The 14904-nt window shown below is 36.2% G+C and overlaps 1 protein-coding gene across 2 annotated transcripts in view; it reads right to left on the minus strand.

Moving 5' to 3' along the window:
* Positions 1–3320, minus strand: part of cacnb2a (calcium channel, voltage-dependent, beta 2a) — a 155533-nt gene extending 152213 nt beyond the window's left edge. Inside the window, exons 1-2 of one of the 2 annotated variants that reach the window (XM_030123122.1) lie at positions 3109–3320; positions 1347–1439 (exon numbers count right to left, since the gene is read on the minus strand). In XM_030123122.1, the coding sequence (XP_029978982.1) occupies positions 1347–1439; positions 3109–3198 (183 nt within the window). In that variant the 5' untranslated portion in view covers positions 3199–3320. The remainder of the gene's footprint in view (positions 1–1346; positions 1440–3108) is intronic. The other variant, XM_030123124.1, reaches the window with a different exon arrangement.
* Between the last annotated feature and the right edge of the window lie 11584 nt (positions 3321–14904).

Consider the following 14904-nt stretch of genomic DNA (forward strand, 5'->3'; position numbering starts at 1 on the left):
ATCAGAAATATATGAGAATTAAACATTTTTGAGTTTCAATACCTGGTGGATTTCTTTTACATTTTAGTTTGACACACACTTATTAGGAGCATTTTAAGATGACAAAAGAAAAGTGTAAAAATGCCACATCATACGGTATAGCTTTAATCTGCCGGCTGATTAATCGGTCGGGCTCTAATTCATTTGCTCTCACGTTCTCCCTCTGGTGGTGGTAAACTACATCTGTATCCACAGCTGTCCTGGGGCAGACTGACAGAAGCGTGGCTGACAGTCCACGCCTACGGCCCCTCCGACCACCACCGAACATTCATACGCACTCATACACCAGTGTGAGCAGAAGCACTGGAGGCAAGGAGGGTGAAGTGTCTTGCCCAAGGACACAACAGCATATGACTGGGACAGAGCAGGATTCAAACCGTCAACCCTTCGGTTATTGGATGACCTGCTCTACCATCTGAACCATGGCCGACTTAGATAAACTGACGTGAATTTGGAATATTTATGCTGAAAGATTTTTTTTTTAAATTTATTTACTTACTGACACATAAGTCCAATCCCAGTTCACCCCTTGGCCGCTCCCCCTTACCCCTACCCCTCCATTTTGTGCGTTGAAGGGGTAGGGGTGTCCCAATTCTCAATGAGTCAGTGGGGAGGGGCTAAGCTACGAACAGAGAGGAATGAGAAATCTCCCATAATTCTGTTTGAAAAAGTGCAGCAGTGTGATGAAAGAAACACACAAATGAACCTATTTTCTTCGTAAACAACTTAATCATTTGATCGTCCGTTTAATGCCGTTTCAATGTGATATAGACCATATTTCTGTGGTTTACAGTTGATAGCAGCAAAAAGATGACCACAGCCCATGCAACAGAGACGATTACAGCTGCTGACGGCATGGGGAATACTTTCAGAAACAAAGTTGTCACATCTGTTTATAGCAGCAGGGTTGTCCCATTTCATTGGAGAATGTTTCAACCACTACCCCTTGCAACTCCGTTTTAAGGGGTAGTGCCAAGCGCAAGGGCCGAGGGGTGAATTGGGATTGGGCCTAAATCTTGTGAAACTTGTTGGGGGATGAGTATGGATGACACAGTAACTGTTAACCATCTGCTTAAAATAAGAATTTCAGCATTCAATAATCCTTAGATAATACTTTCTTATTTTAAGAAAACTTCATAAGTGCAATTTTCTTACTGCACAGGAAAATATTTTTACTTGAAATAAGACATTTTAACCCAATAATGAGTTTAATTTTGTTATTTTTGTGCAGTCCTTTTTTGCAGTGAATGGGGCTGGAGCGTTTCTGCATGTGTGCGGTGTTTATTGTGTAAAAGCGCAGCTCTTACCTGACGAACCAGACTGTTTGTTGTTGTGTCAGAGGACGTGCTGCCATCTGAACCTTTAAATCGCCCTTTTCTTCGAGCTCCTTTGCTTTGAGACTTCACCAGAGCATTAAAGAAAAGAGCAAAATGATCAAAAAAAGTGTTTGACTGTAATATTATGACAGGCTTTATAAAATACATGTTCATTCTGTGGGTGGTCTCTAATAGTCTGTGGAAGCTGATACAGTCTGATATGAGGCTGGAAAAGTAAATGCACTTAAGCTGAAGTGCTCATGCAGCATGTGTTGCTCATAGCAACAGAAAAAACAGAAATCCATTTCAGATCTGCCTTTTATTCCAGACTTTTCCTCTGGGACATGTTCATTACGCGTATAAAGAGACAGATACAGAGACAGATCTGTGTGTTTCTGTGGAGTCCTTATGTAAAGAGGTCTGGAGGAAGAGGATGAGGTTTTATTAACTTCCCTGAGCCAAACAGAAAAAACCCATAATGCCTATTCCACATGGAAATGTAATAATGTTCACTCCAGTCTGTAATATTTGACCTGTGGGTTTCTAAGAAGGAAGGAAACAGCCAAATTATATGAAATATTTAAAAAAACAAACAAAAAAAAACAGATATTTGACTTTTAATTTCGACTATTAAACTTTTCACACTGGCTTTAACCCTTTCATGCATACTGGTCACTCCAGTGGACAGTTCTTCTCCAGCTGTTCTCTTGTATATTCATGGGTTTTGTTGTTTTAGTTCCATATCAGCCAACACAGTGGACACTTATGCACCATCCCATAATACACTGACATTCATACCATTACTTTAACTTTGCTGTTCTTGATAAAACTGATCTGCACTAACATGTTTGAGTGTAAATCACTTGTTATTTGTATTTGCATATTATTTCCATGAAGTGAGTAATAATTCACATTAGAATATGTTCAAATGGGAGAAAACATCAGATTCGCAGCATTAAATATGTTTTTATTTCATTGTTTTCATATTACTTTGTTACGGAAAAGGATTAGGGCCACTGGGTTTTAATCTCAGTATTCTGACTTTAAACCCAGAATTCTGACTTTTTTCCTCAGAATTCTGACTTTAATCTCAGTATTCTGACTTTTTTCCTGAGAATTCTGGCTTTTTTTCCTCAGAATTCTGACTTTAATCTCAGAATTCTGACTTTTTTTTTTTTCATAATAAAAATTAAAAACATACATATATTGGAGCTTATTTTAATTTACTGTATTTTTTTCCAGTGGCCCTAATCCTCTTCTGTACCTTCTAATATTGGGTTTTAAACACACATTTCTTTACTTCAAAAATTAAATGCATGGACATTTTTGTAACTCCATGAAAAAAAAATCGATCGCACTGTTTTGTTTTTTGTTTTTTTGTTTTTTGTTTTCATGTCTAAGGAGGAATAAAAACGCTCAAGAAAAAAATCTTTACTAAGGTTCTCATAATTCATGCATGAAAGGGTTAAAGTGACAAAAAAAAAAAAAAAAAAAAAGTGAATAAACCAGTCTCAGTGAAAGCAGTATTTAAGGATAACAGCCTTGACACGATTATTAGAAGAAAATAACCAGGAACACGCGCTCACGTGATGCTGTCTTTGCGCTTTTACGCATCTTAATTGAACTTTTAACAGCCAATAAGAGGCAAGAAACGGACACGATGAGGGCAGGTGGATCCGACGTGTCATCTTAAGGGTAATTAAAGCCTAACGGTCTCATAAAACATCATACTGATCTAATTTTAATGACTTACTTGTAACACCGGATGATCCAGGGGGTCCATGTGTTTGTCCACAGATGTTGCCTTTGGAGATGTCGACTTTTGGGTGTTACTGAGGACCATTACACCGTTTGGTAAAAGGAAACACTTAAAATAACCTGTCGGCTCGGGTATACTCCACGGGTGTGTGTTAATGTGAAACTAAACCGCATTTTTTCTGCTTTGTGGTAAAGCCAGTTGCCGGTGAAAGCTGCAGTCTGTGCGCCACCAAGAACCAAGTTAGAGGAGAGTAAAGGAGGAGCCTGTGCGCAGAGGAAGCCGGGTGTGTATCCCCTGTAGTTTAGTTCAGATGATGATGATGATGATGATTGGAAGTGGAAGATATGATCGCCTTCAGCATGTCAGAGCCTCCTCATCCTCTCGCTGTGCCTTCCTTCCCACACTGGAGGAGAGCTGAGCTGCTCCATGCGCCCTCATCCACCGCCAACACTCCTGCCTTCACAACAAAAGCACCAAATGAAAAGCACTGCCTCTCCACAAAACCTCCACATGACAACGACTTTACACTCAAGACATTTCATTAAAACTGCACTGTAAGCCCGGAATTTGTATTTCCTAAAATGCTTTAATTACAGTGCACTTAAATGATTTCAGTTTTATGATGTTACTATAAAATGTTCAGTATATTCTACTAATCTGTAGACATAGTTGAAAGTACGAACAAATTTAAGTTGAATGGAATTAAATCACTAAGTTTTAGTCATGACCACACCTTTTTATCTTCACATTGCATTGTGGGTATTGGGCATGTTGTTGAAAATGTGTTATTTTTCTGTGCAGGGGTTCAGCGGGGTTGTGGTGTTAGTGTTCATTTGGATTTAATGTGTGTATGGCTGTGTTTATTGGCCTTTTTGTGTTTGGTTTTGTATTTTTGTAGAGCTGCACCATCAGTCAGAGCCAGAGGAAGAACAATGGATTTACTGTTTGTCATAACGTTGAAGGGTAAGAATGATGTCATAATGACCAAAAATGATAAGTGACAGTGAATTATTATTCAACTAACTTTCAGTGATAAATCTTAACATTTTCAGAGCTATGTCACATGGGAATAAGATTTGGCATTATATGAAGTCAGAATTATTTGTGTTATCAATGAGAAATACAGTGTGTGTAAGGGGGTTTCTTACACTGTTAGCCTGGATAAGTAGAGTTTACTCAAGAAATTTGAGGTAAGTGATTGTACTTACATGATTTGACTAATGATCGACTAATCAATTGGTTTTAGTAGGTGCAACTTTAATGCCAAAACTATTGAACTTAAACTATTAAGTAGAAAACACTAAAAGACAAGTTATTTGTACTTTAAATTTGTTGTAAAATCAACCCCACTATCCAACCATTCAACTCAGCATTTTAAGTTACACTGACTAATTTTCTCAATTGCAGCCAGATTAATTTATCGGTGATTGAAAAACTTTTCTTAAGTTTATCAAACTCAAAATTTTATACCTGTTCAAAAGGGTTAGGTAATTATTTTACTAAAAGTGTTGCAGCATTAATGGAAATTGACTTAGCGCCAGTTGTCAGTATAGGAAATACTTATATTCTGTCAAATCATTACAATTTCAGATAAATGATAACAATTATAGACGAACAGTAAATCGATTGTTCTTCCTCTGGCTCTGACTCATGGTGCAGCTCTACAAAAATACAAAACCAAACACAAAAAGGCCAATAAACATTGCCATATACACATTAAATCCAAATTAACACTAACACCACAACCCCGCTGAACCCCTGCACAGAAAAATAACACATTTTCAACAACATGCCCAATACCCACAATGCAATGTGAAGATAAAAAGGTGTGGTCATGACTAAAACTTAGTGATTTAATTCCATTCAACTTAAACTTTTTCGTACTTTCAACTATGTCTACAGATTAGTAGAATATACTGAACATTTTATAGTCACATCATAAAACTGAAATCATTTAAGTGCGTTGTAATTAAAGCATTTTAGGAAATACAAATTCTGGGCTTACAGTGTTTGAAATGAACAATGGGAACCGAGTCTTTGTAAAAAGCCGTTCATTTTTTAATTTGTTTTTTTTTTTTTAAGGAGGGAGTGTCCAATTGCCTATCAGTTTACCAACATACTGTTCTTGTTCTGAGAATTGCACTACAGTTCAGGTATTTCAGTAATTGCAGCGATTAATCACTGTTGTGTTTTGTGCAATTTTTTCCGTATGTTTACACACATTTATTGTTTTTGTTTTGAGGAGAATAAAAAGTTTAAAAAAAAATGTTTTATTTTCTTCTTCCTTTTTAGGCTACAGACTAGTCCACATGTTTTTGGTCCAATTCCAGCATTTGCCTAATGTCACCTCTCATGTCATGTATTTAGCCACACATTTGAACTAACTATTCTTTTTTACAGTAAGATAATATTTACTGCCACGCCAATCAAACACCTTTAAAATGTAATGTCAACCATCACATGTAGCCTATTTAGTCATTCAAACACTGGTATTTCAAAATAATGTCAAAAACATAAAAGAAGCAGTCCTTTGAACGGCTCTTTTCAGTGAACGGCTCCCTTCAAAGAGCCAAAAGTCCCATCACTAATAAAAACCCAAACAGCCAACGACGAGCAAAACCATCTATTGATCTAAACTGTTAAATACCTGTTGATCCACTAATCCTATCAATACATGGAAATAATTGGTGTTAAATGCAGTTTGTCATCTTTTGGTCATCAGATATGACCCATTTGGACGTTCAGTCATCTTATACAACATTGATTCACCAGTAAAACCCATGGAGTTTATATAATATGTAATAATAATAATAATAATAATAATAACAATAATAATAATAATAATAATAAATATATAAGTGAATCCCCAAAGGAACTTTGTGTTGGTAAATGCAAGTTATGCAAATTTACAGGATTTCAGTTCTGTTGCAACATGTTGATGGTCATATGAACTATGTTTTCAGCTCAAAAATGTCCAATTTCATCACAATTAATGCTATATTTTCATGTCACAAATGGCCAAGTTATATTTTAACTGAATTTACCTGAAAAACAAATATTCTATTCATTTAGATTCCCCAGTTTTTCTTACAAGATTCTATCCTACATATCACGTTTTATTTTTACAGGTTGCAGTATGGAGTATGGTGCTGATCCATCCTGCTTATGTTACGCCAATACATACATGAAGAATGTCACACGTCACTTTTTAAATCAACAGTTTTCTAATAATAAGCATTTTTATAAAGAAATAACAATTCTATATTGTTATTTACTCTTTATTATGATGATAAACTATACAATAAATAATTCTGATCCTAGTTTTTGCACAGGGATCATTTGTGGAAACGGTGACATGGCTGCCGAGCATCAGTATGATGGGATCTGTAACAACCATGTCACATCCGTCCACTGACACATTTTGTGTTTTTGTGTCAGCTGTTATTGTTTTAGATCCACAATACTAACATTTATGAATAAGAGGAGAATTAGCAATAGTAAGTATATAAGTTTATTACTAATAAAGTACTGGTACTGACCAGAGCATCATGGGTAATGTCACGTCCGTCCAACCAGCAAAAGTTTGAATAGCACATACACGTGCTATTCAAAAGCCAATATTTCTGAAAATATAGCTTCCACTGTCAAATAATATCAGTAGTCTGTGCACAAATGTATTAGCATTATTTCAACACAGTTCTATGCATTTATGACAACTTTTTTTTTTGACAAAAATGGCCACTCATTTGACCCCCTAAGTAAATTTTAGCCGTTATATATCTTCTTTATTTAACCAGGTAAAAAAGCCTCTTTGAGATTGCAAATCTCTTTTTCAAGAGTGACCTGGCCAAGAAAAGCATAACACACAGTTTCTGACAAGACAAGACATAATCAACACATAATAAAAAAAAACAACAAAAAAAACATACAATCAGTAGTGACAAAACGATCATTTGTGCAAGTTTAAAAACAGTAACACTGACCTAGCTCACAGATCTCATGCTCCTTTAAAATAGCTTTAAATTCACCTATAGTATCAAGTTCAGATAGATTTAGCTTGTTTTTCAGGGCATTCCATGCAGAGAGTTTGATAAATCACAGTGGATAGACACAATTGGTTTATATTCAGTTAATGATATATTTTGCTGAAAAAGTCCCTTTTTCTTCAGTATTCTCTATTTTTTAATATAATAACCCTCAACTTTAATCTAAGATTTTGTGAACATCTGCATGATCAGGGAATTAAATATAGGAAAATACATGATATTCATTGAAGAAGTGCAAAATACAGAGGATAATTTCATAGAACATTGTGATAAATCAGTAAAGAAAAATTAAATACAGAGAAAAAAATATTTTGGAAGTGCCACAAAAGCAGCTCTGGGTCTTTACAGGTTCATTTAACATTTCTTTAGTGATTTATCATAATTTATTTAGCTTTTTTCAGCAAAAATCATGTATTTTCCTCCATTTAACTTACCGATCATGTAGATGTTCATAAAAGCTCAGAGTAATGTTAAGAGTTATTACATCAAAAACAGAGATAAACTAAAGAAAAAGTGACTTTTTCAGCCAAATATGTCATTAACTGAATGCAAAACCAGTCTCTCCATCCACTGTCATTGATCAAACTCAGTGGTTTTACTGGTGAATCAGTGCTGTAGAAGATGACTGAACATCCAAATGGGTCATATCTGATGACCATGAAAAGATGACAAACTGCATTTTACCTGAAATATTTACATGTATTGATAGGTTTATTATATATATTATATATATTTACATGTATTGATAGGTTTATTCTCTGGTGGCTGTTTGGGTCTTTATGGGTTAAATCAGGATATTGATAAAAGCCAACCATCTCACAGAACTAATCAGCTGCACTAAAAATAACCACAAACAGTGTTTCTTGTCGCTTGAGGAAGCTACATAGTGTTTACTTCTGTCAAATCATCATTCAGTCATTTCATTGCAAAAAAAAAAAAAAATCTTAAAACTGATTTCAAGGAGATTCTTACCAGCTATAGGAATCTGTCCATTATTTTCTAAAGTAACTGATTCATTGTTTGGTTTAAAAAGTGTCAAATAATGTTGATCATTGTTCCCCAAAGCACAACAGGATGCCCGCAACAGTTTTTGTTTGGTCAATAATCCAAAGATATTTAGTTTACTGTCATATAGGAGGAAAGAAACTAGAAAACATTACATTCAAAAAGCTGAAATCAGAGAAATTAATCACTAAAATAGTTGTACATACAGGAAATCAAGTAGTTGTTGCTCTTCTTTCTGGATATATGAGGTGAAGCTGGTAGAACTGGGATGGGATGACTGTGGACAGACATGAAAAGGACATTTCAGGGAACATCTTCACTATATTTTGCTGTATTTGTGAATCATTGGTGGTATGACTGAATGGATTTATCATAAGTGGGAAAAAAGGCAGAGTACCATTGTGTCTATTAACCTGGAAAGACCCAGTGCTACTTTTATGGCTGTTCCAAAATATTTTTTGTCTATATTTAACTTTTCTTAAGTGATTTATCACCATTTATTATGACATTATCCTCTGAATTTTGTATTTTTTCAGTGAACATCATGCATTTTCTTATATTTAATTTACTGATCATGTCGATGTTCATAAAAGCTCAGATTAAAGATGAAGGTTATTCTATTAAAAATAGAAAAAGTGACTTTTTCGCTAAAATATATCATTAACTGAACATAACACAAGCGTCTCCGTCCACTGTTATTGATCCAACTCCATGGGTTTTACTGGTGATTCAATGCTGTAGAAAATGATGCTGTTTCCATGGTAACTACATAGCCTCTGAACATCCAAACCCATAAAGACCCAGTGCTACTTATATGGCAGTTCCAAAATAGTTTTTTTCTCTATATTTAACTATTCTTAACTGAAATATCATCATTTATTTTAATATTATCCTCTGTATTTTGTGTTTTTAGCATAAAAATCTGGTATATTTAATTCATTGATCATGTAGAAACTAGAACACTGAGGTCATCAAACGCAGGGTTACTAGCGACTCCCAGGAATATTAAAAAGAAAATGGGGGACGCAGCCTTTACTAACTATGCACCAAAGTCATGGAATACAATTCCAAAAGACATTAGAGAAGCCAGTTCACTGAATATATTTAAAACCAAATTAAAAACATTTTTATTCTCATTAGCTTTTGAAAGGAGATAAAAATGGGGTTACAATTCAGGAACCAGGAATGTGCGGTTTTTATTTTTATTTTATTGTATTTCAGTTTTTATTTTTTATTTTATTGTATTTCTGTTTTTATTTTTTATTTTATTTTATTGTATTTCAAATTTCATCTTATTTCTTGCACTTCAAAAATTCTATGTATAATCAAACATTTTAATGTGCGCTGCTTTTATTTTTATTTTTATTTTATTGTATTTCTCTCAAATTTCATCTTATTTCTTGCACTTCAAAAATTCTATGCATAATCAAATATTTTAATGTGCGCTGTTTTTATATTTATTTTTATTTTATTGTATTTCTAATCAAATCTTAATGTATTTTAATATTGTATTTTTTCAATCAATGTGAAGCACTTTGGGCTACAATTTCTGTATGAAAGGTGCTATACAAATAAAGTTTATTATTATTATTATTATTATTATTATTATTATTATTATTATTATTATTATTATTATTATGTAGATGTTCATAAAAGCTCAGATTAAAGTTGAAAGTTATTATATCAAAAACAGAGACAAACTGAAGAAAAAGGGACTTTTTCAGCAAATCTATCACTAACTGAGCATAAACCAAGTGTCTCCATCCACTGTCGTTTATCAAACTCCGTGGGTTTTACTGGTGAATCAATGTTGTAGAAGATGACGGCGTTTCCATGGTAACTACAGAGCCTCTGAACGTCCAAATGGGTCATATCTGATGACCATGAAAAGATTATAAACTGCATTTTACACCAGTTATTTACATGCATTGATAGGATTAACCCTTTCATGCATAGTGGTCACTACAGTGGATGGCTATTCTACAGCTGTTCTCTTGTATATTCATGGATTTTGTTGTTCTTTTCTTTTTTCTTTTTTTTTTTACACATATCTTTATTACAGTTTTAAGACACTACATATCTTTTCTGACATGAATCGGTAACATTATGTAGATCTCTCCTGAGCATAAACCCCCAGAATCACAAGTCCTCCCCATAGTTTTCACACAATTTATCAGTAAATTCATGTTTCTGTGTGTCAAAAATTAAACGTGTGGTGTCCAGCTGAGTGGACATTTTTCCAACTTAATGAAAAACACGCTCATAAGATTTTTTTTCATTATTATTTTTTTTATGTTTTTTTTTTTCTTTTTAAATTTTATTTATTTAATTTTTTAATTTATTTTTCAGAAGAAAAATTTCAATCGCATTGTTTTTTTCATGCCTAAAGGGGAATAAAAACACTCAGGAAAAAAATTTGACTAAGGTTCTCATAATTCGTGCATGAAAGGGTTAATGGATCAACAGGTATTAAACAGTTTACATTAGTAGATGGTTTTGGTCGTCAGTGGCTGTTTGAGTGTTTATGGGTTAATGTACACACTACACATACAGTAAAATAACACAAACCAAACCTACAAACACACTCTTCCCTCCATGTCCTCTTAAAGTGTTCATTACTGCCCTCTTGTGGTTTCATTTGCTTTTTCAGTTCTTCTAGTCCAAACCAGAACTTGAGCTTTGCCCTTTTATCACTAACATAATGATAATTTAATTACAGCATGCACGATTTACTTAGAAATTACATTCATGTGGTGTTGAAACAAGAAAAATACCATGTACTGATGATTAACTATCGCAGAAAAAACCCTTTTACATTTCCTCTGTTGTGTTTTCTCTTATTTTTTCCAGCGCTCATGACTCGGAGGTCCATCTCCTGTTCTGACTGGTCTCTGCTGAGCTGAGTGAGGACGCTTACGGCCCAGATAACATGCCCTTCCTTCCTCCGTCCTGGCAGCAGTTGCTTTTAAAAGACAAACACATGCCAAAATGTGTTCGGTGCCAAAGAGCAGGTGCAAAAATGCAGAAATACACAGAAACATACAAATCAGTAGGTCAACGCTTTCCTGGAAATACCACAGGGCTTACCATTTCCAAAGTAACTGCAAAATGTGCTGGAATAAGAGAAAATGCAATGGGCTTCCTGCTATTGTTTGAACATTGCACGGGAAGTTGCAGTAAATGGTGTCAGCTTTTTCTGATGTGATAGACAAATAATCTCATGACACCAGCGAGATAAGTGACTTTACACTTGGACAGTATACGCTGAGAATGGTAAATTAACATAATCACCATGAAAAAACAAATAAGGCAAGTGCTTAAAGGCTGTTTGCTCATATTTTACAGGAACATGTTGATGTTTCTCGGAGCCGCCAGATGTTATCACACCAAGATGATTCAAAAAAGAGGGAAAACAATCCCTCCTCAAAAGCCCATCTATTGTTTCAGCATCACAAATCCATTTAAATGCACAAATAAGTCCGTTTAGTTTCATTGTTCTGATGAATTCATCATATTCTCATCTTCCTCCATGTTTTTTTTTTTTTTTTTTTTTTTCTCCGGGCCCACTCTACCCGGTAAAGAGCATGTGCGCTGTGTGGGCTGGATGGCTCCTGAGGTTCTGTCTTGTACAACGAGCATTAGTCATCCAGGTTGGTGGATGAACAGAACAAGTAGCTCAGGTGGGTGGAAGTGCCCTCATATTGGATCACAGAGAGGCCACAAACAAAGAACAATGCCTCTGAGATGAGAAAATGGAACAGAGCCTCAAAAATGTATTTTAAAGTTGCTTATATCTAACAAAGAGATAGTCGGTTCTGTAAATGAGAGCTTTTCATTAGGCCCGTCAGGTCGGTTATAGTTATAAGTTGTTCTAATCAAGAAAAAGTTCTCTTTTATGGGCGATTTTAACTGAATCACTGTTACTTGTACTAATTTTAAAAGAAAAAAACATTTTGTTGCTTTATACTAGGGATGCACCGATACCACTTTTTTTCCAGACCGAGTACAAGTACTTACATTTGAGTACTTGCCGATACCGAGTACAGATATGAGTACTTAATAATCCCATTACAGTTCTTAGTTACTTTTATAAATGTGCTTTATTGTCGTTGTCATTAGTCTGACTGGAACAAAGTGCTGCTACTGACATTTAATGTGTTGGAATGAGCGTTTGTCAATTAATCCACCAGGGGGCGCCGGTTTTAATCAACCATACTGGACAAATACCACGAAGAAGAGTAAAGTTTTTTGAGAAGAAGAAAGTCAGTAATAACAAACATGGAGACGACAGAGCTAACACTAATATGATACTAATGTTGCAGCGTTTTCTCTGGTATGGTTTAAAAGCTTAGTTTCAGCAGATAGAGAAAAGAGAAATGAGCGATTAGTTTTGTTTTTACTTCCGCTGGCGGTGGTCTGCACCGCTCCGTACCCCCAGCCGAGCCCTGGGTAGTTTTCATAAATGTGTCGGTAGTTTTTCTCTAACTCACACAGTCGCTCTTTGAACAGATCCGCTACCTCTACGGTTCCCGCTAGTATTCTCCGTCTGGGTACGCATCCGCAAAAACGGATGGAATGTAACGCAGAGGACGGACAGAACACTGCGTCCGTATCTGTCTGTGTCTTTAACGTCACTTGTAGTCAGCGTTACTTTTATCACCGTCATTTATTTTGAAAAATCTCCACACTCTTCACACTCCACACACATTATTCCAGCGCCGCGTACCTGCTGCACTGAACTGTGAATGTCACACGGCCATAAGTGGTATTGGTGCAGTTGTATCGGATTACTTTTACGAGTACGAATACGAGTACACACACTGAGTATTGGAACAGATGCCCGATACTCATATCGGAATTGGTGCATCCCTACTTTATACTGTTTTTTTAATTTTGCATGTAGATATCCCATAAATGCATTTCACATTTTTGTATGTTCAGTTCAAATATTTTAAAAAATTACCTAAAAATATCATTAGAGAGTTTAGAAAAATGAGCTCTGATGTTACGCCAAAAAATGCCAATGTTTTGGATAATAGAGAATGAACTGAAACTACTCATTCTAATGAACTGGTGGATATATGTGACCACTAGAGGGAGTATTGAGTTGCTCTACCAGTCTCCCATGGTGAAGACCACCACAGGGCCTCTGAGAGTGACCACATGGGATGAGAACCCATGAGAAACAACTTTTAGAGTCAAAAGCCACTTTTACACAGAGATCCTGGAAAAAAAGGTGAGATGGTGACCCAGATAGCAGTTACCTGTGGGCCAGATCCGCATTAAAGCCTTTACATCCGTTTATAGCTTACATCCGTTTTCTGACTTTGGACCAAATCTGCATCTGATCTGTCTTCCAGCTCTCTCTAGCAGTTGTGCTGGTTTATGGATTTGGCCCAGAACAGTCTCCCATCACACAACCAAGACTGATTTTCAAAGTCATAATGCTGATCTGGACCAGAATCGTAATGTGAATCTGGACCAGAGATGTAATACAAATCTGGGCCAACACGATTCTTGTGTATATTCTAGATGTGATTGAACGGAGCTGGGCCGGAGCTGGACCGTTTCTGTAGAAGATCTGTTCCGCAGAGCAGTACCTGTTTTGGCCCGATGTGCGTTTGGACACCGGGACGGATCTGCCAAATGGTTTCGGGCCGAGTCGGGGTGCGATTCTGTTCCAAATCCGTCCCAGTATCTCTTTGCTATCTGGAGATCCCACCTTTTTTCCACCATTGACTGATTCCCACAGCCAAGACAAAGGAGTAACAGAGGTGAAACCGGATGGACTTTTACACAGCGGACCTGCGTTCTGGAATCAAAGGGGCGGTGATGCAGCGCAGCGTATAGTGTCATGTATAACTTACACATCAGAAATACCCCGAGCATATTGGTGTTGCTAACCTCTCCAGAGTTCTTCACCATTCTACAAATGTTAGCATGGATAGAGTCCTCCACCCGAAGTGACAACAGCTCGTGGATCTCGGTGTCTCCCCAGTTCGACATCTTTCTGGTCGCATTGATATGTTTGTTTACTGTACATGACCCACGCTCAATTTTAAATCCCCCCCACCGTGGGGGTCGCACATGCAATACTTTATCAAAATGTCACACCTTGGTTGCGGAACGAGATGTGTTCCTTTTACAGAGCGTTCCAGAATCACGATTCCACCTTTATCACGGCTCTGTTACTACCTCCAGAGGCGTTACAGAACCACGACAGAGGTGGGACCAGATGATCCCACCATTTTATTTACACAGATGTAACAGAGTTCTGCTTCCACTTGCCCTCCACATATCAATTGTATGGGTGGTCATTCGGGGGCTCCTTCTTCTGGCTGGCGGAAACAGAAGTCCGTCAACCGATGAGGGATGCTCTAGGGTAGGTGTATATGCTCGGTCCGCTACACCAACAAAGTTTATTAATCATAAATTCCAATTGTAATTCGAGAAGAGCTGTTTCAGCACATATAATATTGTGTAGTGATCTCTTTGAAGTAAATTTGTTGTACATTAACATTTATGCATTTGGCAGACGCTTGACAAATGATACGATGAATTGACAAAATGATAAAAGCTGGTGGCACTGTCGTTGTTTTCTCCATTGAACACAGCTGGAAATAAAAAGAATGGAAGAATGGCATTTCATCTACACAGGTGAGTTTGATTATGTGGCTTATGAAGGTATAAAGTTATTATGAAATGTTATTATCTTGGCTAAGTTGCTGTTTGTTAGTTA

The sequence above is a fragment of the Sphaeramia orbicularis genome, chromosome 20, assembly GCF_902148855.1.
Source record: "Sphaeramia orbicularis chromosome 20, fSphaOr1.1, whole genome shotgun sequence".
Taxonomy (NCBI): Eukaryota; Metazoa; Chordata; class Actinopteri; order Kurtiformes; family Apogonidae; genus Sphaeramia; species Sphaeramia orbicularis.